The 27,295-nt window shown below is 39.1% G+C and overlaps 1 protein-coding gene across 1 annotated transcript in view; it reads right to left on the minus strand.

Annotated features, from left to right (window-relative positions):
• Nucleotides 1-27,295, minus strand: part of CCDC192 (coiled-coil domain containing 192) — a gene marked incomplete at its 3' end in the record, with an annotated part of 168,537 nt that overhangs the window by 98,875 nt on the left and 42,367 nt on the right. Inside the window, exons 4-5 of the mRNA XM_081131157.1 lie at nt 21,130-21,261; nt 20,142-20,198 (exon numbers count right to left, since the gene is read on the minus strand). Coding sequence (XP_080987283.1) covers nt 20,142-20,198; nt 21,130-21,261 — 189 coding nt within the window. The remainder of the gene's footprint in view (nt 1-20,141; nt 20,199-21,129; nt 21,262-27,295) is intronic.

Consider the following 27,295-nt stretch of genomic DNA (forward strand, 5'->3'; position numbering starts at 1 on the left):
CTTCAGATATCCCTGGGCTTAAGAACCACCTGAGAAGGTACTTGATCTCTCAAGTTCTTTTCTTTTCTATAACTCTGAATTCCAGAGACTGAGGACAGTAGGTTTTGAGCTGGACTTGATGACTTTTTACATGATGCCTGGATAAGCTCTTAGCTTCAACATTGGTAAAATGGAGATAAATCCATGAGGTCCATGAAAACCTGGTTGTTCTACCCCACATTAAAGATCCCTGGGGAATCTAGAAGTGACTCATGGAATCCTTAGAAAGATGAGTTTACCAATTTCCTGTCAACGTTAGTTCAAGAAAAGGGGCTGAAATGACTTTTTGCATTTCTTAAAAAAGAGGCTGGTCCTTAGACGAGTCTCTCCACCAGCCCCAGGATGCCCTGTGCAAGGCCTAGCACCTCCTGTTGTTTACCAGACATAGCCTCAGTTAGTGGCACTCTGGAGCCAGCTCCTACAGGCTTGTGAGAGCAAGTTTGTAAAATGGCAGGCAAGTTGGGGACTGGCTGACATAAGATTGGCAGCTACAAAAGGGTTTTGGTGGGAGTATTTAAACCACTAAATCAGGCAAACACTCTAAACCAGGGCTTCTCCCCCATCCCCAAGAGCTGGTTGTTAAACATTCACCAACACACCACTAGTCCTTAGTCATTACTCAACACTACCGTGAGTACTTTGCCTGCCTGGGTGCGAGCTCTCTCTCTCTCTCTCTCTGTCTCTCTACATATATAATGTTATATAGTGTGTGCATATTATGAAGATGAGAGAATAAAAAGATCCTTGAAAAAGTGTTGGCCAGATGGTGAGCAGAGGGCATGGGAAATGTGGTCTAAAAGGTAATGAGACATTTTCATATTGAAAATACAGGGTGAGGCAAAAGTAGGTTTACAGTTGTTTGTATGGAAAATAATGCAATAATTAATAAATAATGCTACAAGACTAAGTTCTGTGCTTTGTGTACGCACAACTATAAACTTTTGCCCCACCCTATTTAGATGAAAATAATCCTTATAAATTTCACTAGTTTTAAGAGTATATCATTAAAAATAATGTTATAAAGATGCTTAGGACTTCTTGATAAGGGGAAAAGGTGATACATATTGTGGGAAGGTGATGCGTATAGAAGATCACATTTTTATAAAAGCAGAAAAAATAATTTTAACTTAAAACAAATGTGTGTGTGTGTGCTTCTGTGTTATAGAGCATAAAATTACAAGCTATTGCCATAACTGGTGAGAAAGTAGGGAGGAAGAGAATTATTAAAAGTATAAACCTTTATAATATTGACCTTTTGACTAAATATTCACTGGTTACATTTTGGAGCTGCAGAGCAAAATGACTTATAAAATATGACTTATTTAGAAATAAGAATGAAATGTTGTTAGATGTACATGAAACGCTTTGGAAAAAATCATCTTGAGGTCCACAAAATTCATAGCATTAGCTGCTCAAAAAAAAACAATTAAAAAAAAACAAACCCACACAAATCAATGAGAAATATACAGACGACTTATATACATAAAATGCTAAGGTTAAGTTAAAAATTTTAGAGGGTATGTGTGTGCACACACTTTAAAATATTTTGTAAAAACAAAAAAGGGTAAAACAATTTCAGAAAGTGGAGACTAAGGCTGCCTGATCAAGTTTAAGCACGTTATAGGCAATGGACTACTCATTTATTCTGAGGAGCTGGAGTCTAATTGTCCTTCTGCCTATTTTAAGTACGACCCCAATGACTCTTCAAACCTTGGACCAGCTGGTGACTATCCCTCTAAATTGGGAGGATCCAAGCAGAGAGGAAACTTCCTTGTGAAGGGAATATCAGAAGCCATGATGCCATATATAAAATATATACATTCTATAAGGTATCTAAAAAGAAACAACCATCAGCAGGCCTGGCTCCTATGCTAACTCTCACTGTGGTATTAAAGTTTTGCTAAGATGTAAGCTTCTTTCATTTCAGACCTTTAAAGTCACGTTAGAGAAGTGACCACCCAGATTCAACAAAAGAGGACCTATATGATAAGATCAGTGACTCCACCACATCAGATAAAGACAGTCTCCCTACAACCTCAAATATTCCTTGGAGATAACACACAGCTTGTTTACCCTACCTGAGAACCACCTGTATTTGTATGGCAATCAGACTCAAAGATAGTAAAGAATACAGGGCTGGGAACCTAGAGCTGGGTCTGTTGACATAATTAGGTGGTGGCAATCCAACCCCCAAAGTTCTTATCAGGATAAAAAAGATTTAGGTACCTCTTCCTCTATAAGGAAATTCTTTTTTGTTTTTTGTTAACCCTCACCTGAGGACATTTTTTCCATTAATTTTTTTTTTTTTTTTTTTTTTTTTAGAGAGTGGAAGGGAGGGAGGAGGGAGAGAGAGAAACATGGGTGTGAGAGAGACACATCGATTTATTGCCTCCCCCACATGCCTTGACCAAAGGGGCCAGGGATCTAACCTGCAACCCAGGTATAAGCCCTCGACCAAGAATCAAACCCAGGACCTTTTGGTGTGTGGGCCAACACTCTAACCACTTAGCCGTATGGGGCAGGGCGATAAGGAAATTCTTTTTCAGTTTGTTTCCTTGTATTTGCCTAGTTTGTGCCCTCCCTACTGTTCAATGCTTACTTAACTTAAGGATAATAGAGGATCTTTACTTGGGATGATGGGCTCGAGCACTTCTGGAAAAGTGACCCTGTAACTGATGCGAGTTGACAGGTATTAAACACCTTACAAAACAAATAACTCCAGTACCTAATTCAATAGCTAATAACTTCACTGGAAAAGCCCAGTGCTGCTAGATTTTCTTCTTCCACTGTGAGTCTGTACATAATACAGAGTACTAGGATATTGCTGCCTTTCCTCAAATACAAGAAAGTAAGACGATCCTATGACCTGAACGTCCCAGTGTTGCCAACTCAAGCGGGTTTCTGAAGAAACTTCCAATGGCTGCAGCTTAGTCCTTTCAAGATAACATTCAGGCCCTTTCTTTCACCTCTCCCTGCCTTTGAAGGCTACTTCTTCTGCCTAGATCTCTCTCATGCTCACCCCCACCGTCACTTGGCCAATGCCTCTATAGAATTTAATACTCAGCTCAGGTATCACCCTGCACCTGAAGGCTTCCCTGAGCAAGCCTCATCTCCAGCCTGGATTAGGGATGGTTCATCTCAGTTCCCCTAGTAATTTTTGATTTCTGCCAATATACCATTTGGTATAATCTACCATTCAGCCTATTCATGGTTAATCTTTTCGCTATAGCAGCAGTTCTGAATGTTGGTTGCACATTAGATTGATCTAAGGAGATTTTTAAAGTCCAGATGCTCTGTCTGTGCTCTAGACCAGTGAAATCAAGGTCTCTGGGGGATGGGACCCAGGATTCAGTATTTTTTAAAGTTCCCAGTTTAATTCACTTTGCCATACTGAAAAGCCAATTTTTGAATACGCTTGTTTAATACAATGCAGATACGTAAGACCTGAAGGAGAGACCAGTGAGAGCCAAGTAGCGTGTCATTTCATTGGCATGAATTCCCCAAGGGGTTAGATTTGAAACTGCCCAGCAAAAGATTGATTTGCTAGGAAGTCATCCTGAAGGTCTAATTTCTTATCCTGATTTCTATGGCCAAAGACAAAGTAAACACTCCAGGCAACACACTTTTGGAGAAGTCGTGGAACTCTCCTCAGTATGTTACTGGCTTTCTCTCCAACTCTACTTTGAACTATTCCAATGGACTAAGAAGGACACATTTATGAGCACTGAACATGCTAGTCGTTCAGGTTGAAATCCACCTCAATCCTCGGTTTCCGTCTAGTGTAATTTCTGTCTGCAATGACTAGCTGAACCCTGCAGCCTTTAAAGGGTTACTCTGATAGAGCTCTGCCATTCCTTCCCTTACCTCAAGAGCCCTGTTTCTGGAGGCGGGTGTGGTTCAGGTCTGGAAGAGTGTTGAGGGGGAAACATTTTCATGAGCTCAAACTGGGCATAACTTGTTTTAATGCTTAATGTAAACATGTGGCTGTATTCTCATGAGCAACTCCACAGGGCAGGATAATGCGTCCCAGTCTCGTTTCCGCCTGTCCCCTCCTCTGAACTTCCAGGCTGACTGGCTCATTGTTCCTGCTCCCATTGGGGCCGGTGCGCTCTGCATTCCGCCTCGCCCTCTGCTGGCAGCAACCCCCCCCCCAGTGAGCACCAAGCCTCACCTCCAGCTTCTCTTCTGATCCCTTTTCTCCACTGGCTCTTCCTTGAGGACAGACAATAGCAACCCACAAACAGGGCCCCCTGCTCCCAGTACGCCTGAAGGATAGGAGACTGGCTTGTCAGGATCAGCAAAAATAGTTGAAGAAAGAACAATTAGTAACTTTTTGTCTTTTGGTTTTGCATTCCTTGGCCCCTTCCTGGAACCCTGTGACCGACTGAATCCTTTCTATGAGATGCTCAGGTCCTCTTCAGTGCCCGCATTACATTGTTGCCACAAGTTTTTCATGGAAAAGGTTAGAAAGGTGCGGAGTTATTCTTCTAGGTTTTCTTTATTTTTAAGATAACCCCTACCTAAGCCACCTGCTGCCTCTCTGCCCTGGTTATTATCTGAGAAATCGAGGTGTTTAACAAGTGTGTCTAAATCATTTATTCAGATGCTTGCTGACATTGTTAAAGGCTCCAAGGCGATGGCAACACCTCCTCAGTTATAAAGGCTCAAGAGCACTCTCCTGGATCCCCTCCTCCTCCCTGAGGCCTCCCAGTGCTGTTTATGTCAGCTCTCAATGAATGGCGCTTAAGACAAAGGGAAGCCCTTGAGCAAAAGACAGAATTAGTTTCATTTCAGACACCGCAAGTGATACACATCTGCATATAAGCAGTTACTTAAATTGACATTTAAAATTAGAAACAGCTTCCCTTTTTTATTTTTCAAAACAGAAGATTGACATTCTAGGAAACTATATGAAAATGTACTTGTTTGAAAGTTAATTCTCCACAATTCTGAGGGTCCCCATTCAATTCAATTGAGGGTGCTTCTACTCTAGAGGAATTCCTGACAGAGTACCTGAGAATGGGAAAGCCCAAAAAGAACAGGGACAGAAAAGTAAAATAGGGATGATTGAAGTCCTGTCTTGGGCACTGAGGTCAGGAAAGTGAAAAATAACATCAAAAAGATCTCTAGGAAAGGGTGTGCCAGCTGAACCCCTCCTCCCTCTCCTGGCTCCCCCACCAAAGATGCACTAATGTGTCTAGAAATGTGCATCCAAAAATGAATGTCAAAGAAACTTTGGCTGGGTCAGCTGCATCGTATCTCAAACTGTGGTAATATGCATCACCAGAACTCCCAGTTGGGATGTTTGTCTATGGGGTCTAGCAAGAACTGGAGAGAATCAGGCAGGATGACAATTCTCCTGGGTCCTGAGATACTAAAAGTTAGGGAGACAGAGGTGGAGGGACAGGAGTGTGGTCAGAATTGCCTCCAAGCATCCAAGATGATCTCTTTCTGTTGGAAAACTCCTCAGCAGTAGTTTTCCATTCCCTGTGGCATTGCCAGCTGCCTAACACAGTCACTGTGTTCTTACTCAGGTGAAGGTAAGCACAGACACTGGAATCAGTTCCTTGGCCTCTCTTGGCAGGTGTAGACAGTCTCCTACACGCTCTTTTCATGGGCAGAAAAAAACACCTACTTATAAGAATGAGTACTTATAAGAATTAGTACATCTTTGGGTTCAACAGGGACATGAATTTTTTGTGAATACAGTGAGGTACTTAAGAGTTAAGCTCAATAAGACGGAGTCTGTACTGAAAATATAGGCTTTTAAACTGTTAGATACATGTCAAAGCATATATTTCAATGATAATCAGGATAAAGTAATTAATGTCAACATTAATGAGGGCTGGCTATGTCCCAGGCACTATTTTAAACACTTTACCTGGATCATCTCATTTAATCCTCAAAATAACCCTATTGTGGCAGGTTCTATGATTATCCTCTTTTATAGATAATCATGATGATAAGTTTTCAGAGCATTTTTTCACCATAGGAATGTTGTTGTTTTATTTTTCTGTTTTGTTTCATTAGTTAGCAAGCACTTATATACATTTTACTGTGTGGCAGGTACTGATCTAAGAACTTTATATCAACTCATTTAATCCTCATGACAATCCTGTGAGCTAGATACATTTATTATCATCATTTTGAAGATGTGAAAGTTGAGCCTCAAGCAAATCAAGCAGCATATCCAAGGTCACACAACTAGTAAGCTAGTAGAGCAGGGCTCTAACCCCAGGCAGCCTGTCAACTTACTTAATTTACTGGGGTGGGGAGGTGTGTGTGTGTGGAGTGTGTGGGTATTGTAAAGAAGTTAAGGCGGGGGGGGGGGGGGGGGGGGCAATTATCCTGTCTCTCTTCTCAGAACTTGCCAGTGACTCTGGTATACCTCATGAATATTGGTGTAAGAGCTCACATGTCCTCTTTAGGATGTGAGCACCTAGTAAACCTAGTAAGGAAGATAGACTGGTCCTTGGGGATTAGAAGCTATCTAACGTGTGAACAAACAATCAAAATCAATTTCAATGCTAAGAGCCGAGTTAACAGCTCAGGTCTTATTTTACTTAATAATTTAATACTTCACATTTAGCAACAAAATAAAATACAAAATACACCATATTTCTACTCAACAATCTAAGCATACATTTCTACATAACCCTTTAGACAAGCCCTTAAGTTTCAAATAAATCCAATCTGGAAACTTCAATGTTGTGAAGAGAAATTGCCCCTACTTCATCGTGGACACCGCCCCTGCCTCTCATGAAGGGAGAAGAAATTAAGATTTGTTGATGGAATTTTGAGTACCTGGAAAGCCTTTGGTTGAGAGGCCTAGTCTCATTAATAAAACAACCTAAAAATACCTCAAGTACGGAGGAGAGAGTCTGGTGCTTTGAGAAGGGCAAGTAAGTAAACAAACCTAAGGGGAGGAAGTTAGTTCATCCAAATCAGCGAAAATGAAGTATTGGGGGTTCTTCAGATGGTAGGGATCTTACTCCACTTCTACCCAGGTCTGTTGGGTAACAAGACCTTAAATAGGCAGGTGTTCAGAGGGAGGCTAGACCCTGAGTGCTATGTATATAGACTGGTAACTCCTACAAATCTTCTGTTAAGGCTTCGCACTGAACAAAAAGAGCCACTGGTCTTTGAATGGGCCCATAGGCCTGGACATGGAGCAGAGGGAAGGGTAACTACAACTGACTAGAAAATAATGTTTCCCAACTTTTATACAGCAAACCCCAGGGAGGAGAAAACACTACTCTCTCTACCAAATGACTGAGACCAAATTTCTTACTAACAATAACAAAAGGGGTCTGAGTCAGATTTGATTTATTTTTTTAAAAAAAGGAATGTGATATTTTTTTCCATTGAATGGATATCATGGAGCAAGACATGAAGGGATATTGTATATTCTCTCTCATACCATTTGATTGGTATTTATTGTATACATTTTAATCTCAAATTTCACAGCAATAGTAATAGTAATAATAATAATAATAAAAAACCAATTTCTAATGTCCACTTGAGATAAATTGCCAATACTATAGATCCAAGAGAAGATAAATGACAATCAAAATCCATGTTCCCCTCTTTTTCCTGGGTCCACATCTAGCATTCCTTGCAATTAATGTGGCCTCATGACTGAGTTCTAGCCAGTGGAATATGAGCAGAAGTGAGATACCACTTCTAGATATAGCCCATTATAAACCTCCCCGGCACATGCCTCCATGATTCCTTCTCCTCGGGCCAACTGCATCTCCATGTCAAAGTTGTATGAAAATAGCATTCTAAGCCTAAAATCCATTATAAGGTTCATAGTTAGGCTATCTATAAATGTGTTTTGTTTGCCCCGCAGAGCATTCTATTTTACTTGAATTAGTTTCCAACATTTATAAATAAGGAAATTTCACACCAAAACGTGGATTTTAATCTTCTGAAAAATTGACCAATCTGGCCATTGTTCTCTGTTTTATGTAAGTTATGCACTCTCTAGACCCACAGGACTTGCTCTGACCCCTTCCCTCTTCCACATTACTTCCATGGCCTTTGAATGCAGTTGAATTTGCCAGCTAGGTTATCATAAGTAGCTGGGGATTAGAAAAAAAATGCAATACCAACTAGACTATAATTACAATAAGGAAAGCTTACTTTAACTATTTACATGTTTTGCCCTTGGCTGCTTTTGATGGAAATTACAGAAACATCATATAAAACCCACTATTGCATTTGCTGATCTGATATTTTTGGTGTGTCCCCCCCAGTATATCTCTCTCAATATTCTCTATATAAAATCAAATGTAAAATCTCATTTCAGAATTAACTCATTAGAAAATAATTGGTAACCTTTCCTCCCCCTAATATGATAACTATTTATGTGATTATTTCCCCCATTTTGCCTTTGGCTGTTAGGAAGATCAAAGCTATATTTCTATTTCAACTATAGTGTATGGGGAGTTACGACTTAAACATATGTATCTATTTTTCTCTTATTGTTACTTTATTTCAATATATGTATTCTCAGTTAGTATTATTTATATACTTTAAAAAGCTCAACTCAACTATTTCACACTTGCATTTCTTATAGGCTACCTCAAATCCTTTGTGAAATTAGAGTATAAATAAATATGATTAGATGAAACACTATAGTTAGTGTTTAATAATAGTATAAAATTATAGCAAGAAAACAAAGTTTAATATTCATAAAATACCAGGCTATATCCATTTAAGATGCAAATTTTTATTTGATTTTGTTCCTTCCCTGTTGGAAGTAGGATAAAATTATAAATAAATAATTTCTTGGTATCTTTTCTGGATGATTTACTATAAACTAGAGCAGCAATTTTCCACCTTTTTCATCTCATAGCACACATAAACTAATTACTGAAATTCTGTGGCACACCAAAAACTATATTTTTGCAGATCTGACCAAAAAAATAGGTATAATTTTGATTATAATAATAGTAATTACCTACCCTTTTTGCTCGAAGGTGACTTTTAAAAAAATCAGGTGCCTATACTTCTACATAAGGATTTCTGGTACCAAGAATTAACTAATCAGACCCAACATTAGTATGCGATGTGACCAGTAGGAGGCAACTCTATTATATGACCTGCATATTTATGGTTTAGAGGGCATTCACACTGGATGGCTATTGATGTGTCGGCTGTTGTCATTTTTTATTAGACAATCTAAGGGAAAAGAGGTCAGTGCCTTTGACTAAATAGTCAGGTATTGCATGTTTTAAAAATTCCTGTGGTGCTCCAGTTGAAAATCACTGAGCTAGGGGAACTGCTTGATTTATTTTTGTTTTATTTTTAAAAAATTAATGTTAAATAGCAGCTAACATATATATAGAGATAGAGTCTCTCATTAACTTGACCTACTTTGTGTCAAGAACCATGTGAATGAAGTCAAATCCCAGGACTTGAGGACTCAACTAATATAGTAGAAGAAGGCTAAAAGCATGGCCAACAGACTATGCACTGGAGGGAAGAACAGTTTCTGCCTGAGGAGTCAGGAGAGGTTTGTCACCTGGGGAACAAGTGCACTAGGTGTTAAAGGTGAATAGGGGTTGAAGCAGTGGGAAGAGTCCATTTGCTAAGGGATGGAGACCTGAACCTGGAGGAATCCCTATTGAATCTCAAATCCTCAAGTCAGCATCATTGATGGGTGTCACTGGCAGTAGGGGGTTGAGGAGAATGACAGAAGATGAAGCTGTCAAAGGAAAAGTAGTAGAGACCTGGTTAAGGTCCTTACTTGCCATGACAGTTATTTACTGTCTTGTAGCCAATGAGCAGCTCCTGAGAGATTTCAGTAAGAGACTTGTATAACTAACCTATGGTCCATCGAACCAGCTCTAGGAGAACTGCTCAGGGCCTTTAGGGAGTCAGTCTGGTTATTTACCTACTTCCCTTATGATTCATTGATTTAATTTGGTACTGACATATTTCAGAAAGAATTTAGGGTAGCTTGAAAAGATACACACATACATACATACATAAGTTAGAAGCCACTAACATAAAAACTTGAAAGGTACATGAAGGGAATTTAAGGGAAGCAAGCAGGAAGGTTGGTTCACACAGTTCATGCCCTGACATCCTATGTAATCACTTGTCAGAGGTGAGACACAGAGAACTTGACGCTATAGCTTTTCTGGTCATCAAAATAACCATTTATAGAAACATAGAATCTATGGAATAGAAGCAATCCCAGCTCACAGCAGAAGTACCAATATTCCTGGTGCAGAAAGGCATACTCTCTGATATAATAATAAATGTCCTCAACAGCAATCTAACAGCAAATGCAGTAATAAACTCCAGAGAACAGTTTCTTATAAAATCTCCCCAAACTAAGTCATTAGCATCATGCCAAGCCACCTCCCCCCATTCAGTAAAAGCAATTCTAGGGCAACCTGATATAGTCTAGAAATGTGGCTTTCTGCTGACCTCACTTAATTCAGGAATGATTTGGGGGTATCTATCTGAAAAAAAAGAGGACTGTATTTCAATTACTTCTCTGTGATATGCTTCCTTTCATCCAAGCTTTAAAAAGCTAAGTATTGAGCGCAAGATAGGACTCCTGGTTAGCCCCCGGGATGCACTTAAGCACAAAGCTCTCTGGTAGAAATGGTCGGCTAGTGGGGCCAGAAGTGACATCTTCTTTTAGAAATTTTGGGCCTGAAATGATACTTCTTAAACTGAAAGCCTGCTCACCTTCATTCACCCACTGACTCATTGATTGACTGGTTCATTCATTCAACAAGTACTGACTGAGAACCTACTACATGGCAGACACCATAATTTAGACCTAGGATCTACTCTCAAAAAACTTACCTAATGGGGGATAAAGACAAATGAAGCGACAAATTATAAGGAGATCATTCTGCCAAAGGCTTAAAAAGACATTCTTCAGGAGAAGAAATGAGCTGAGGAAGTATGGACAGGACATGGCAAGATTTCCCTCAGAAAATAATTTTGAGTCTTTGATTAATCATTTCCCAGTACCCCTTATAAAATAAACTGGCAGCTGAAATGAGGCACTTTATGCCAGCAGATCATTAACCACAACCCCATAGAAACTGTGGAACAGTTATAGAAACCATTCATTTTGGAATAACTATTAATAAATTTTTTGAACCTTAGTATGTGTCAGACACTCTAACTACTTCATCTGTATTACCTCACTTCAAAAGTTCTTGTACTTTCCAAAACATCCTATGAGGCTAAGCAATGTTATTAATTAGCTTCCTTCCACAGATAGAACTTTAGTAACCACCACAAGGTCTCGAGGCTCAAGCTGTGCCAAGTTCTCCATTTCTGTCCTTCCCCACAGGCAGGAATTGGCTAGCAGGACCAGTGGTCTTTTAAAACCCCCTCATGATTCATATAAATATGAATCTATTCTCTCACTCATCTTAAAGGGATTTAATTTATTAAGAAAACAAATAATAAAAACATGATTTCTAATAGATGCTTATAGTAATAGTATAGGGTGAGTTCTCAGTGAGCATCAATGGCTGGAAGTTTATATAAATTAATGCAGCTCAGGATCAAAGGGAAAAATGCTGTGAACAATTTTACATGATTTCCACCTGATTTTTTGACAAGTAGATAGAGATTATACCTAAAATCTGCATTGGAATGTTTGGGCCTCTAAATTCTATATATTCTCTTGATAGGATGATGGTGTGAGAAGTCCAAGTTTATCAAGTAAGAAACTGAAATATATATTTGATGAACTGCATAGTTAGCTAATAGGTATTTACTGAAAAGAAAAGTGGAAGGATTATGGCACGTGTACAATTAGGTGGCTAAACAAATTTCAGACACATGCAATGGTTCTAAAGTAGCTGGGGTGGCAGGAATTGTCCTTGGGTGCTTGATCAGCTTAAACTTATTTGCCATCTATAGGATATGAAGAAACCAGATTCAAATCAGGTCAGAGAAGGAAACATGAGTGTCCAGGTGTGAGCCAGAATTCAGGCTTGAGTGATGTGCTGACCAAACTCATGCCTTGAGTCTCTGCCCCTCTCTCTGCCTTCACTAGTTGATCCTACAGCTAAGATTTAGTGGTTCTCACAGCTATTTATTATGCCTTGGCTTTTTAAAGAAAAAAAAAGAGAGATAAAGATAAAATTATTTAAATAAGATCCTGGTAAAACTCCAGAGCTTTATTTTGAATACTGCCTCATCAGTGTGCTAGAGATGAACTATTTAACCACACCTTACTAGGAAGGATCTTTTTGATGGCTGGCAGTTCAGAGTACTGACTCTGGGTAATGAGCAACCTGCTGGTGTGGAGTGAGAGCTCAGACCCCCTTCCCTTCTAAGCTCACAGCGAAGCTTGGCTCACCAAGGTTGATTCTCCATGGGATTTGAAAGCCTGTTATTTGACTTTTTAGCCTCCTCAGATCAAGCATGTGGAAGATGAGCCATGCAATAACTACATAAAGGGTCAAAGTTAAAGAGGCAAATGGTCATCCAGTCCAGATAGGCCAACCCAAGATGGTGGGATGCAGAGAGGAGTGAACTATAATATAATCAACTAATGTGGTGAAAATATTTCTGAGATTTATCCCACGTGCTGCATTTCAGTACCAATGGGTTCTGTTCATAAATAATCATTGAGGAATTGTCCATTTAGATCGGCATGTCTGGCTCTAAAAGAATGGCCCACTGGCAAGGTATTTCCCAATTCCCCATTGGCTCCAAGTAGGGCTCCATTAGATCCTACTACTGAAGTCTCTCAGGTGGATTAACTCTGCCAGGAGGCCTGCACATTACGATAAAGTTAAAAGATGCTAAAAAATAATTGACACAAACCGCATGTGTATTGATGTATACATTCAGCAAAAAATCTAAATTAAGAGTAAAATCACGTTTATGGAACAGGGGCTCTAGAATCAGAATATGTACATTTGAGTCTTTTCTTTGCTACCTACTGGTTGTTTGTAGTGAGCAGGCTTCTTACTGTCTCTCTTGACTCTCACTTTCTTTATCTGATAGAGGAGGAGTAATACCTGCCTCACAGGATTGTTGTGAAAAATAAATGATGTAATGTGTGTGGGAGCATTTAGGAAACTGTAAATTGTTATGTGACTCTAAGGTGTTATTAATTACTGTCACTTTACTTTGGAATTAGTCATGACAAGCTTCAGGAATGAAGTGATGCTTCTAGAACACACAGAAGTGTGGGATTTAAAGACGAAGGAGCAGGAAGATCATTTCTGTTTGGCTTGCGAGTTGAACAAAATGTCCTGTGTGCTATGATCCTAGCTAGCTGTACTAAGAATCAGGCCTGGAAATGTTTCCCAGAGCCAGGAGCATGAGGGCTGCCCCCCAACAGCAAGATGCTGGGTGGGGACAATGATTTTGGTGAGAACAAAGGGTCTAGGCTGAAACTGGTGGGGACTTTATTGGACAATGCAGTGCTTCTCAGACATTAGCCATGATCATAATAATCTGGAGGGCTTTAAAAACACTTATTGCTGGCAGAGTTTCTGATTCAGGAGGTGTGAACTGGGCCTAAAAATTTGCACCTCAGTCCTGGCCAGTGTGATTCAGTTGGTTGAGTGTTGTCTTGTGTACCAAAAGGTCCCTGGTTCAATTTCCAGTCAAGGCACATGCCCTGGTTGCAGGCAATTGACTGATGTTTCTCTCTCTCTCCCCCTCTCCCTTCCTTTCTTTCTTAAACCAGTAAAAACATATTTTAAAAAAATCCCAGCTCTGCCATGTACTTGCTGTGGGAGTTTGGAACTTTATTAAAAAAATAAAAGTTTGCATTTCAGACAAGTCCCAGGTGACTCTGATGCTTCTGGTCCCGGGGCCCTACTTTGAGAACTGAACTTAGGTAGATAGTTTAAGAATTATAGCCCTCAGCAGTAAACAACTGAATCTGATTCTGCCAGCTTAAAGAGAAAGGCAGTTTTCTTCAAGCTAACTGGGGTTATCGAATGGCTCCTAAAAGGGACAGGAATCTGATTTAGAAATAGATAGGAACCAGAGCCTTTCTGGTCCTAGCAGCACAAACTCCTTTGTCATGATGCCAGGGCATTACTGTTAGGATATACTACTGTTTTTCCTCTCTTGCTTCACCTAAATTAATATTCAGAGTCCAGCTGGCTTAGGGCACATGCCTACTCCCCACCCAGTAGCTGATAGGACACTTTGAATTACAGGCCCTCTAAGACTGTGTAGGATGGGAGAGATACAACTGAAAAGAATATCACGGTACTGTTGCCAACCATGTATTAATGGACTCAGGCAACCCAAAGCAGCAGCAACAAGAGCCCATATCCTCTGTCCTGGTAGAAAAAGACCAATGAGCAGAGGGCCGGGAATTCTAGGGGAGAGGAGTCTGCACTTGATCTAAATTAGGGGCTCTTGTAGATTCTTAACTTAGCAAAATGACAGTTGATAGCTTCTTTGGAGAAGGAAAGGAAGAAGTTAAACCAATATTTTGGGTACCCATGGTGGCTCTTCCTTGTCCTACATTCCTGACACTGAGCTTCAGGATCATTGCTTCCAAGTCTAAGTATGTCCTTAGGTCAGGAGCTTCTCATTTAAAGACCCACTCATCTATCCTACAGCTTGAAGTATGCTCTATAATTCATTGGAAAGGTTCCTTCTTCTGGATATTTGTAACTTTTTAGATTATTATGAAATATTTTGAGCATACAGAACAGTGTAGAGAATAACAGAGCACTCGAGTGTCTACCACCCAGTTATCAAGATTCTTCCTTTTGAAATAATCTCATCAAATATTAAAGAAATTTAAAGTCTTGGGGGTAGCTGGTTATTGGAATGGAGGTGAGGGTGGGGAGGCAAACCTCTGGACTCCTGCAGATAATAGGATCATCAATGATGGAGCGGATGGACAGGGCTGAGTATTTATATCCCCAAAATGTTACAAATAGGCAAGCAATGGATTTAACAATTTGGGAGGCATTAATTTAAAAAGGATTTTGCCCCCTAAGAATTCCTAGTTCTGACTCAAATTGCCCTAACATGAACAATTATCTTCATGTGATTATAAACATTCACTCCAAATATTGTTTAATCTCTGTAGGTCACTAAGCAGATAAGTAATCATGTGGGAGGGAATTATAAAAACCCCCAGGCAGGTTTGCTCTGTGGGTGGCTCAGAGTGAGTACCCATGTATGCATTGGGAAGGGCAACTCTTTGTAATCTTTAGAAAATATAAGCAAAGTGATTAGGCAAAGAAAGATAATGGAATGAAATTTTAATCATCAAAATATGAGCAGTGACAACTTGCTCTGAAATGTTTAGGCTTGTATTTCTTCCCTATTCCATAAATATCAATTTAATTATATGATAATATAATCCAATTATTGGATTCTAGAAAAGCAAACTCTTAATAAAAGGAAGCCAGGGCCCCTAGGTTGTTCATTTTCTAAGACCATAGTTTCCTTTAGATGTTCTTACTGCTTCTGAAATAGGGGTTTCCCAGTTTCTTCCTGGGTTATTTTTCTTCTTATTTCCATTCTAAGAGACCACTGCCTTTTGTCCTTTCATGTCATTATACCTTCAAAGTATCAATTTCAGACTAAAGCAATGCTTTATGTGACTGGCATTTTTTAAGGAATAAAGTAACATAAAGTAATGTTTCCAGAGATTCAAATATCAAAATAACTTTATTTTTAATTTGGCCATTTTAACAATTCATTTCCATGAAATCTGTACAAGGCATTGAGCCAGACATGGTGAGAGGCATAAAGATAAACAGACTTGCTCCTGTTGTCCAGGAGCTCACAGTCTTGGGGAAGAGCTAGGCCACATCAAATAACCTTTTGGGGGCCAAAGTATGACAAGTGACAGAAGAGAGGTGCAGAGAGGATCTATGCAAGTACCAAGGAAGGAGAGATTACTTCTAGTTTGATGGTCAGGGGAAACTTCTTGGAAACAATCTTGATGATGAATGAGAAGAATCTGGCAAACACAGTGGTGGAGACAGATGCTCTGGGTGCAAAAGAAACCTGGAGCAGAATTTCTAGGACAGGAATGCATGCGTGTACTCGGGGGTCACAGGTGTGTGATGGAGAGGAGGCAGGAAAAGGAGGCAGGCCTTCATTTTCTGTGTGATAAATGCCATGGCCAGGAGGTGAGACTTTATTCTGGAATAATGGGCAACCATTGTCTTACTCTAGGCTTTGAAACAGGAAATGACATGATCTGAGCAAAATTCAATTCAGCTCAACACTTGGTGTAGTGGATACAGAATCATATTCTTGGTGCTGCCCTCAGTGACCTTCACATTGGTGGGGACAGATGTATAAACGGATAACATCAGTAAAACGTCATATTTTAAGCTAAAATAGATGTATGTACAGGAGACTGTGGGAGCCCGGAGAAGGTACTCTGGGGGTAAAGGGAGAAGTTGATCCCTGCTATGAGTCTTGTGAGAAAGGTAAGAATTACTTAGATAAAGAGGAGAGGGAAGGATAGTCTAGACTGAGAGGACACAGAGAACAAAGTCACAGAGCACCAGCTGACGCTGGGTGTGTAAAGAGAGACAGCTGTTCCATTCTACAGGCCTGTTCAGCATGAGGCAGAGAGAAGGGAGTGAGCGAGGAGGGGGAGAGGAGGGGCAGGGATGGTCCTTTGGAAACTTTGCTCAGTGTGGAGGCAGGGGAACCGGGAGACTACTGGAGTGCTGCGGTTAGGAGGCACGCCCAAATGGGAATTCCAAACTTTACACACAGCTCTGGCACTTAAGGGGGTTCAAGTTCATATTGACTGACAACTCTCATTAATACTCTGTTATTTCCTAGTCTTAAGCATTCCCAGCACTCCCGGGAGCCTTTCAATCTCCAAAAAGAGCCTTCACCACATCTATGGGACCACCTTGGTCCCTTAATGCCCTTTTTCTTTTCTGCCACGCCAGTGGGACACTCTCTCCCTGTGAGTGTTAATCTTTGGCTTGTTTGGCTTTCTGCCCTGGCCTCAAATCTTTACATAGAGATTTTTTTCCTTTCTCTCCTCCGCAACCAGGGCTTGATGATGTGAAAGCAAGTGGGCTACATTGTGATTGGGAGGGGAAGGGTGCAGTGCGAGGCTAAATTTGTGATGGAGGCACAGAGAGGTAGGATTCTTTTTTTAAAAATTGATTTTTTTTAGAGAAAGAAAGAGCGCGCGCGAGAGAAAAACATCAATTGGTTGCCTCCTGAGTGGGGATCAAAGCTGCAGTCTAGGTACGTGCCCTGACCAGGAATTGAACCCGCCACCTTTTGCTGTACAGGATGATGCTCCAACCAACTGAATCACACCAGCCAGGGCAAGGGGTAGGATTCTAATACTGCTTTCTAGACCTAGAATAAACAACAACAGTGTGATATTATTCACCATGACCTAGAAATACAAATAGAGGAGCATATTTAAAAGGTGGGAATAGATGACAAATTTGAATTTGTATCTGCTGAGCCTGGAGTGTCAGCAAGACAGTTGGGTCATATTTAGCAGGCACAGTGCTTTAATTCAATGTAATATGCCAGCAGTCTCCAAACCTGTGTGCTTAAAATACCATTCATGGTCAAACACCACAGACAAATGACATGGAGATTGATTATACACTAATAAATCCTGTAGGAAAACACCCATTTAACTTAATTTCCTATGCTTTTCCTATATTTTCCCCAAAATATCTATTGACATCATTTGGAATGTTGTTGTTTTTCCCCAGGAACAGTGTTTTAAGAAATGCTCATTATAGCACTAAGGAGCTGTGATCAGAGGATGATTAAAATAAGAACTTGGGGGTGGAGGGGGCTGTTTGCATGGAAGGGAGAGTTGAAGCATTGTGAACTGATGACTCACCCAGAGTGAACACAGAGAGAAAGGAGGTTGGAGAAAGAATTTTTACAAATACCGTTTGATACCTCAAACGGCACGTACAAACATAATTTGGAGAGGCAGCAAACTGACAGAAAAAGCATGGGTTTCAGAATTGACATGTGTGACAAGTGATCTAATCTCTAAGTCTCAGTTTTCTTATCTAAGAAATAATGCCCATCTCGTTGGGTTGTACTGAGATTTAAAATAGATAATATATAAAGCACCTACCACACAGTATTCACCTAATCCACTCTCAATAATCAATATTATGATTACTATTTTAATTTAAATATTCTTGAAGCAAAACTTTGGTGATTACAGTGCTATATTAAACCTGAATGTTGGAACAATTACATAGGAGAAATCTTAGTCATTGCTATAAAAAAAAAACCCCCGAATGCAAGGAAGCAACTCCAGTTCAGACAAACGTGGGTCAGGAACAGTGGGACAGGAATGGAAGCCACAGAAGCCAGGCAAGGGGAGAAGACACCACAGGAATTTCCCTAAGGCATCCATGAGTAGTTTTTTTTCATCAGTTTTTCATGAAGAGATGCTGGAAGCTAATATCAGAACCTTAGTGAATTATTTGCTCTCCCTAAAAAATTATGAGCTAAACCCCTCCTCCACCCTCCCAGCATCTGGCTGTAGGTATCAGTCTGGCCTGGGGAGACATCCTCTGACAATAGTCATTATCAGGCACCCTCAAGGGCAGGCCAGGGGGAGAGGCCTCAGTGACAGAATACTGGGCTAATGAGATATACTCCTGTCTGAAGATGTCAGAGTGTCACAAACACAGGCCTCCGTCATTTTCAGTATTGGTCAGTTGAGCATCCAAGGTCAAAAAAGATTTTGAATTTAGAGTTAAGAGTTCTGCTGACTGTCACAGCTGGTTAGCTCTTCTCTGTCCCAGCACAAAACTGGGACAATTACTATGATTTTATCTGGATCAGCTCGTCTCAAACCCTAAAGGGATAGTGACTAGAATGTATTATTTTGCAGAGTTTTTTCTGCAGGACTCAGATCGGTCGAAGGAGTTTGTGTTGTTCAGATTAGCCATTTAACATGACTAGCCAGTGTTCTTAACCAAGGAGTCATCCCATAACACCCAAGATGTAGATGGAGGTGGTCACTAAGGGTGGTGAACCGCTCTTTGAGGAAGCGTTTAGGGCATCAAGGCTGTTCAGATCCTTGGGAAGGGACAGTGTCAGGGTGACAACTGATTTATGCGTGTGGATACACAAGGGTATTGTGGCAGGAGATGCTCATTAGTTATTCTCTGAGCAAAGCTAGGCTAAAATAGAAATGAAATTTACCCTAGAAATTCATAGCGTCTCTCTCAGGAAAGCACTTGCTGTCAAAAATGGATAATTCTGTAACAGATTTGTTTATATGGTCACTTGCCTAAAAATCACAAGACTGGGGCATAATGAATAGATATAAAACAGTAAACAGTGCTGCTCGAAATAGTGTCTCAAGACTGGCAGCGTCAGCATTACCTGAATCTAGCATCACCTAGAAGGGCAAATTCTCAGGTTCCACCCTAGGCATACAGGAAACAGAATCTCTAGGCAATGTGTTTTTAAAAGTTTTCCAGATACTTTTTTGTTGTTAAATTTTATTTTTGATTAAAATATTACAGATGTCCCTTTTTCTCCCCAATGACCCATTCCACCCTGTCCCTTCCCCCTCCCCAGTCCCTCTCCCCACCATTGTCCGTGGGCTGCGCATATCTGCATATAAATTCTCTGGTTACTCTCTCCCCCTCCACCCACCCACCCTCCTCCATCCCTCTGACATTTGTCAGTCTCATCCATGCTTCCATGCCATTGAATCTATTCTGTTCATCAATTTATTAAGTTCTTTAGATCCCAAGTATAAGCGAGATCATGTGATATTTGTCTTTTGCTGCCTGGCTTATTTCACTTAGCATATTATTTCCAGATACTTCTTGCTATACTATAATTCCCACTTCCATTAGCTCACTACACTAGCTGGCTTCCTTGTCTTTCTACTCTTGGTTTCCAGTTCTTTCATCCTTGTGGTAGCTGATTAGACCACCTGGTTATCTATGAGCTTAGTTTTATAATTTTTAACATCAACCTAAATCAGAATTCTTTTGTGCAACCCTGTATTAAAAACTGATTCTTAGTCTTGTAATTTTGTTTGCAGCAGTAAGACCAGAAGTGTAAGTTCTGCTCACGTCCAGGATAACAATGGTATGAATTAGGGATGAAAAAGGGAGAAAAGTACTTACATGGGCTGTGAGCTGCTCCTGGGAAGCTTTCACTTCAGCGTGCAACTTCTCAATGTACTGAAATGGAGAAGAGTTTAGAAACAAAGTGTATAACTCTTCCTTTTATGTATTCAAAGTATTCCAGATATAAATATGTACAAGTTCTCAAATCTTGTGAAAGTATTGCAGATATAAATATGTACCAATTCTCAAACCTTTGAATGGCATTATCTCAGCTAGAGGTTTTGAAAATTATCATTAAAGAAATTTATTGCATCCATCCCAATCTCTCTTCCATTCTATGGAAGAGCCCAATGATAAAGTACATGAATGTGTTAAGAATTAGAAAACGATTGGGAAAGATGATGTTTGCTAATGTACTGCAGGTAATATTAATCTACCTCATATCATATATACATAGATATGAGGCCAAATGGGTTTGTCTTTGTAATACATGGATATGTTTTTCTAAGAATATATATATATAAAATATATATTCTGTGAAACATATGTTATATGTAATATATATTCTGTGGAATATATATATATATTCCAAAGGCAGGTACAAATCCATTTGGGTTGAACAAGAGGTAAATTTATACTATAACACATATATAAATGTCCAGAGATTCAGAGGTGAATAACTTCTTATAAAGAATTGATTAAAAGCATATGCCAAATTTTCTGATCTACTGTTTTACAACACAGAAACTATTCCTTGACTAAGTTTAACCTTGAAAACTAAGAAACATTTGTATAGTCAATACTACCTACAAAATAAATATTCAGCTAATATGATTCAAAGGGATACATGTCAAACAAACTTTAAAAATATTATTATGTAAATATTTATCAAGGAATACAATTACGTTTAGCAAATACAAATATTATTTGCCATCTTGAACTTAAATCTGAATCTCCAACCCAGCCAGTAAGGACTGTAGAATTGTTAGCTCATATCTGTTTAGGTAACTTTTAAAATGAAGATGATTTTTCTTCTACCTCATACCTGGTCTCTTTCAAGAACCATTTTTTCGAATGGTTCCCCACTGTGTTCCTTGTGGTCCAGAGCCTCTAGTTTTTCCTCCAGCCAGGAAACTTGCTCAAGCAGCTTTGACTTTGTTCCTTCAGAGGCTAAAAGCTAAAGACATTTGCTTGTAAGGGTATGTAACTATCATGACTTTTTTAAAGCTTCTTTTAAAAGTCCAATTTATAAACAAATTACTCCCATCAATGTCTCTTAAATATGAAAGTCGCTTTTGGAATATTCCTCATAGCTGACAAATGATTAGACAGATAAGGAGATAATATTGATTTTATTTATTTTTTTATTATAAAGATCTTTTGGGCAAGAGATGAGACCACATAGTTACAACAGGCAGAGAGATTTCTAGTGCAATGATCTCAACAGTCATCTTTATTATGTTACAAGATCACTTTATTTGTACAGCTGTATCTGAAATCTATATCGTAGTTCACATGTGGTTCTTGAAACTGAACTCTTGGGGGACCACAGCTCTCCAGAAAGAGTAGGAGTTCTGATTCCCTTAAATGTTCACCATATAAGCAGCTGGGTAGATGGAGCTGAAGGAAAATGAAGGAATTTCAAGTTGAAATTTGATCAAGGGCAAGTCTATGGTAAACTGTAACCCCCTCCCTCCCAAAAAAGTCTAGAAGTGACTGTCTTTGTTTTACTGTTTGTAGGTTCTTCTTGAGGAAAGTGGTAGTTTGATAGTCCCTAGTCCCTTAATTCCCTCGGAGAGCCCCTAGACCAGCTTTTCCTTTCATTCAGGCAGCTTGCTGTGCTTTTTCGGCTATAGGTCAGCAACAATTCTGACAGAGTCCCCGGAAAGGGACACATAACCTTGTGTTCATTCCAGCTTCTGGGGTATCATCTGAGGCAGGGATCTCAGCGGATACATGCCTTTTTTGTTTTACTCCAAGTGTTATTGTGAAGCCTATCATCTCATCTTGAAAAGTGCAGCAAGTATTTAATGACAATTTACCCAGTGGGGAAGCATGAAGAGGTTGGTCTACTGTGGAAGTCACGAGGGCACATCATATTTACTGGCATCCATCCATCCATCCATTCATCTGCACAAATCGCCCACTTCACAAATATTTGTCTAGTTGGCACTCTCCACAGCCATTGTATTATATGCTAGAGATCACGGAAGTGCAATGAAAGGATCAGAAGGAACACACATGTCCTGAACTGTGGGCTATGCCTTTCTGCTCTCAGTGACTTGGGAGGCCTGTGGTGCTCCTCATGGGCACTAACACAGTTAACTCTTGGGTGCACCATGGTTTGGGAATGTGGTCTAGTTTTTCTGAGCACCCTATTTTATTACACAGTTTAGAGTAACAGCTAAGCATACAGACTCTTGAGTGAGACCCTTTGGGTAAAAATCTCAGTTTGCTCCTTACTACCTATGTGATTTGGGCAAGTTGCTCAGTCTCCCTGGGCTTGATTTTTCTACCTGTAAATGGGAATGGGGATGGAAAGCATGGTACTTACCTCATGGGTTTGCTTTGAGGATTATCTGAGTTTATATAGGGAAACACTCAAAATAACTCCTGGAACACATCAAGTACTCAGTAGCTATTATTATTTCTTCTACCTTCTCTAGATTGCAGTAAGCACTCATATGTGTCTTATCCAAATATTTATTAGTTGAATTGTAAAACAAAATATCTGAAGACGTCACAGCCTCTGTGAGCTGGCTACCCTAAACTCAAACTGGGCGTGATTTGTTCACTTCCTGTAAGCACTCTGTGCTTCAGGGAAAAGGCTTCTCTACGTCTAGTATTTTTTCTCTCAAATATATTCTTTCTCAGTCCGGCCTATTTTGTGTCCATATTGCTCCTAATCTGTAATTCCTCCAGGCACCCTTTAATCATCTGTCTTTTAAATCTTCCTTCTATTTTTTTTAGGCCTTTACTTATTCACTCAATGGATTTTCATTGATTCACTCACTTGTTAAAGAAATATGTTGAACATTTATTATGTGTAAGACTTTGGGGGTAAAAAATGAAACCGATATTGTTCATATTTTCAAATACCTCCCACTGTACCAGATATTTTAAAAACTATTACATAATATGAAAGTGTATAGATAAATAATAATCGTAATTAACATTTACTGGGTACATTCCAGGTATTCTGCCAGACCTTTTGTTTTCATGTTTATTTATCTTAATTCAGCTTCATACCCATTTTGGAGATGAGAAAATTCACTGAGTTCAATGTGGTTGTACAATTTGCCCAAGGATGTGGCAAGTAAATGTTGGGACACAAGCTTTCAGTAGTGGACGTTGGATCCGATACCATCAACCCAAATTTGAGGGGTCTGACTATCACAATAATGGTCTCCTCTTTGCTGCTGATTGGTTCAGGAATCAAAGCGTAAACCAATCAGAGCCTTGCTTTTCTTTGGCAACAGTTACTGTATGAGGAGATGTGACCTAATTTGGACCACTCGCTACACAGGAGGAACTTTGATGATTTGGAGACACACTCTCTCTTATATACCAGATATGAATGCTACTGTAGCCACCCTACAAATATCAGGAATAAGTTATGTGACAAAACCACACTCTGAATAGAAGAGTGGAAAAAACCTGCTCTGGTTCACATTATTGAAATGTTTTATCAAGCAATCTTGAAGCATGTCCTACCTTGAGACTTACACTTAGTGAGATAATATGTTTCCTTATTGTGTAGGAGTTGAGTTTTCTATTACTTGCTATTACAAGCATTTTCCTGATAAACTCACGTCTGATTACTAAATTCCATGCTCTTGACAATAAGTGAGTAAAATCTATAGAAAAACAACAGTAACTAACATTTATTTGGTAACTACCTGCTGTGTGCTATCTATGTATGTGTTAACTTATTCTATTGCTCAAAACCCTATAAGGATTTCTATTTATATTTCTTATTGTTATGACTATTTTAAAGGTTGAGGAACTAGATGCTTTTAGGGATGAATTAACTTGCCCACAGCTAGTAAGAAGAGGTTGGCTTTGGGTCAATATTGGTCTGCTTCCACCTCTGGTTTCTATATTATATCCAAACCCTAACTCTGAGGTTGCCTGCAAAGGTGAGGCAGCCTCATCTTTGTGATTTTTCTCCCCTTACTATGTGGCCTTCTGCATTGTTTCTCTGCATATTTGTTTATTTGCCTGAAGAAAATTAATTTTGTTTCTAAGGCCTGAGAATTCTGAAATACCATCTGCTTCCTTTTCATATGGACACCAACCCCATCTCATTCTCCTCCTGTCCGGGGTTTCTGTCTTCACATCCCTTTGACTCAGATATGTTTATCTCAGGTTCAGCTTAACTCTAAAAAACCTTGACTTGGAGTCAGAAGGTCTATGTTTTAGCCTTAACCCCACAACTCACTGACTATGACCTTGATACCCAAAATAGGATTTTACTATGCTACTTTTCCATATTTTTCCATGGTACTTCTCTAGTCATATGTGTTAAAACTAGCTTGTAAATTGTCCAGAAGAATGAATGGGGAGTTTGGTCAAGACTTACTACAAGACATAATCAAACAGGCCAGGAGCAATCTTTGCTGAGATAGTTCTGTTTATTAACTTTTAAACGGAGTCTTAGTTCTCAAATGTATCATCACCTTACAAAAGCAGGATAAAGGGATATTATTTCCTCTTCATGTGGACATGTTGGGGCAAGAACCAGTAATTTACTGTTGGATTACATTATATAATGATGAAACTGTTTATCAGCATAGGAAAATTGGTATTTCCCCAGCCTCTTTGAAAATGGCCCATTAAATATCCCTGATAATCCAAAAAGAAAGAAAAGAGATGAGAGCAAAATAAAATAAGAAGTATACATTTAATTTTTTGTTAATTTAAGCACCTCATAAAAGACTGTGCTCTACTGCCCAGTCACAATGTTAGCTGCCAGTTCAAATTCACTCCCTTGTTTTGATGGGGGCTTCAGAACTTTACAAAGTCTAATTTTCAATTCCAGAAACCCTTAGGATTGCTTCCTAAATTCAAATTCAAATTCAAATTCTGGGATAGAAAACAAGGCATCAAAGTAAGTAACAGGAAATCCAAGTTAGCTACAAGATATGACAATTGAACTTAAAAACTCTGGGGACCTTGAGCATTGCTTCTTTTTTTTGTTTTTTCTTTTTTACTTTTTTCATTACAACTACTGTTTTACAGAGTAACTGTTTTGAAAGAGCATAGAAAAGAAAGCTCGGTCCAACTTAGCATCAAGTATCTGCTTATAAAAAGAGTAGAAATGCATCTAGTCTTTAAATGATCAATTTTTATGTATCCTAATTAGCCAGCTTTGCAGAATGTATAGTTCACATGATGCTGGGAGGCTAATATTCTACCTTTGACTCCGTTTGAAGACCAGGCTCCCCTTCCCTTTTGCTCATGATCCTAACAACTTTGGAGTGAAGAGGTGATTTAAAAAGCACTAACAACATTTGTCTTAAGATACAACTTAAAATAAAGATACAACTTCATATTATACACTTGAAGCTGTGTAAATCCACTTAAAAAAATTCAACTTTTAATATGTACCTCAATGTACAATAAAGATAATTATAAAGATATTGTAACACAGTTAAAACTCAAAGGAAGATAAATTTTGTCCACTGTACAATTAATTTATTGATACAGTCAAGAAAGTGTATTGATATATTTTAGAATTGTACTCAAGATAATAGTTAAGACAAAATGGTTTTGTTTAATCACTTTGAATAATATTTTTATGAATAAAATTGGCTATATATTTTTTTTAATTTAAAATTTTTTCAATTACAGTTTACATTCAATATTTTGTATTAGTTTCAGGTGTTCAGCATAATGGTTAGTGGAAATGTTTCTTAATTTAAAACAATCAACATCTTTGGTCATTAATTAAGGAAATGCAAATCAAAACCATGAGATTCCACTTTATAGCCACTATGGTGACTGTAATTTAAAAGGAATTAAATTAAGGACACATAAAGGAATGAAGTACTGATACTTACAATAACTTGGATGAACCTCAAAAACATTGTGCTAAGTGAAAGAAGCCAGACACAAAAGGTCACGTATTGCATTATTCCTTTCATATGAAATATCCAGAATAGTAACTCATAGAGACAGAAAGCAGATTAGTGGTTGGCAGGGAATGGGAGGAGGGGAATGAGGAGTGATTATTTAATGGGTACAAAGTGTTCTGGGGGTGAAGAGAAAGTGTTGAAACTTTTGAGAGGTGGTGGTTGCTCAACAAAGGGGATGCACTAAATGCCACTGAATTGCACCCTTTAAAATGGTTAATCATATATTATGTGAATTTGGCCTCCCTAAAAATAAAATAAAAAAATGACTTTCTAGTTAGCTCTCAAGAAAATTGTTAGCATTACATCCATTTATTGAATGTTATTAGAAAAAAATAACAAAATTGGGTTGACTGGTTTCATTTTAAATTACTGAACACAAACCTCAGACAGATACTCAACAATGTTCTGAAATCAAAATATCACTATATTTTTCTTCTAGTGAATTGACTTTCCCCTTTTCTGACATAACTATTTATTACTCTCTACTATTTTCTCAAATGTCTTTTCATACTTTCTCTTAAAAATTCCACCCCTCCCCTCCCCCCAATAACCACCTCATCAATAGTTCACAGTAAAAATAGAAGCTGCCAGATGGCTGGCTACTCCTTCATCTTCCCACCAGCCAGTATATAAACCTTTCTGCAGCAGACACCACTCATCTATTTCCCTACAGTTGTCTCCCATTTATCCCTTGCTACCAGACAGAAGATTTGGATTAGCTACCAGTCACGCGTTTAGGGGAGCTTGCCCTTGTCCAGCCCCAGCGAATGAATTGCAATTGAACTAAGCCAGCCATGTTGGTCTCATTCCCAGGTAGAGAAGAGTATTTTAGGCAGGGGCCTGCAATCCAGTAGAGGCCAGTGGAGCCTGAGGAGAAGGATTTTACCAGATCTGTAAAAAAGACACACAGGAGGAAGCACATCTCTTTTTCTCAGGATATTTTGACTGAATAGAATGCTTAAAATGGCTGCAGATATCTTACAAGTGTGACACAGTCAACCCTGAGGATGGCAGAGCAAAGGGTGACTAACACCTGTGTTCTCGGTGATGTTCTTGAGCCACTGAATTAACCAA

Source organism: Miniopterus schreibersii (genome assembly GCF_964146895.1).
Source record: "Miniopterus schreibersii genome assembly, chromosome: 3".
NCBI classification, from domain to species: Eukaryota; Metazoa; Chordata; class Mammalia; order Chiroptera; family Miniopteridae; genus Miniopterus; species Miniopterus schreibersii.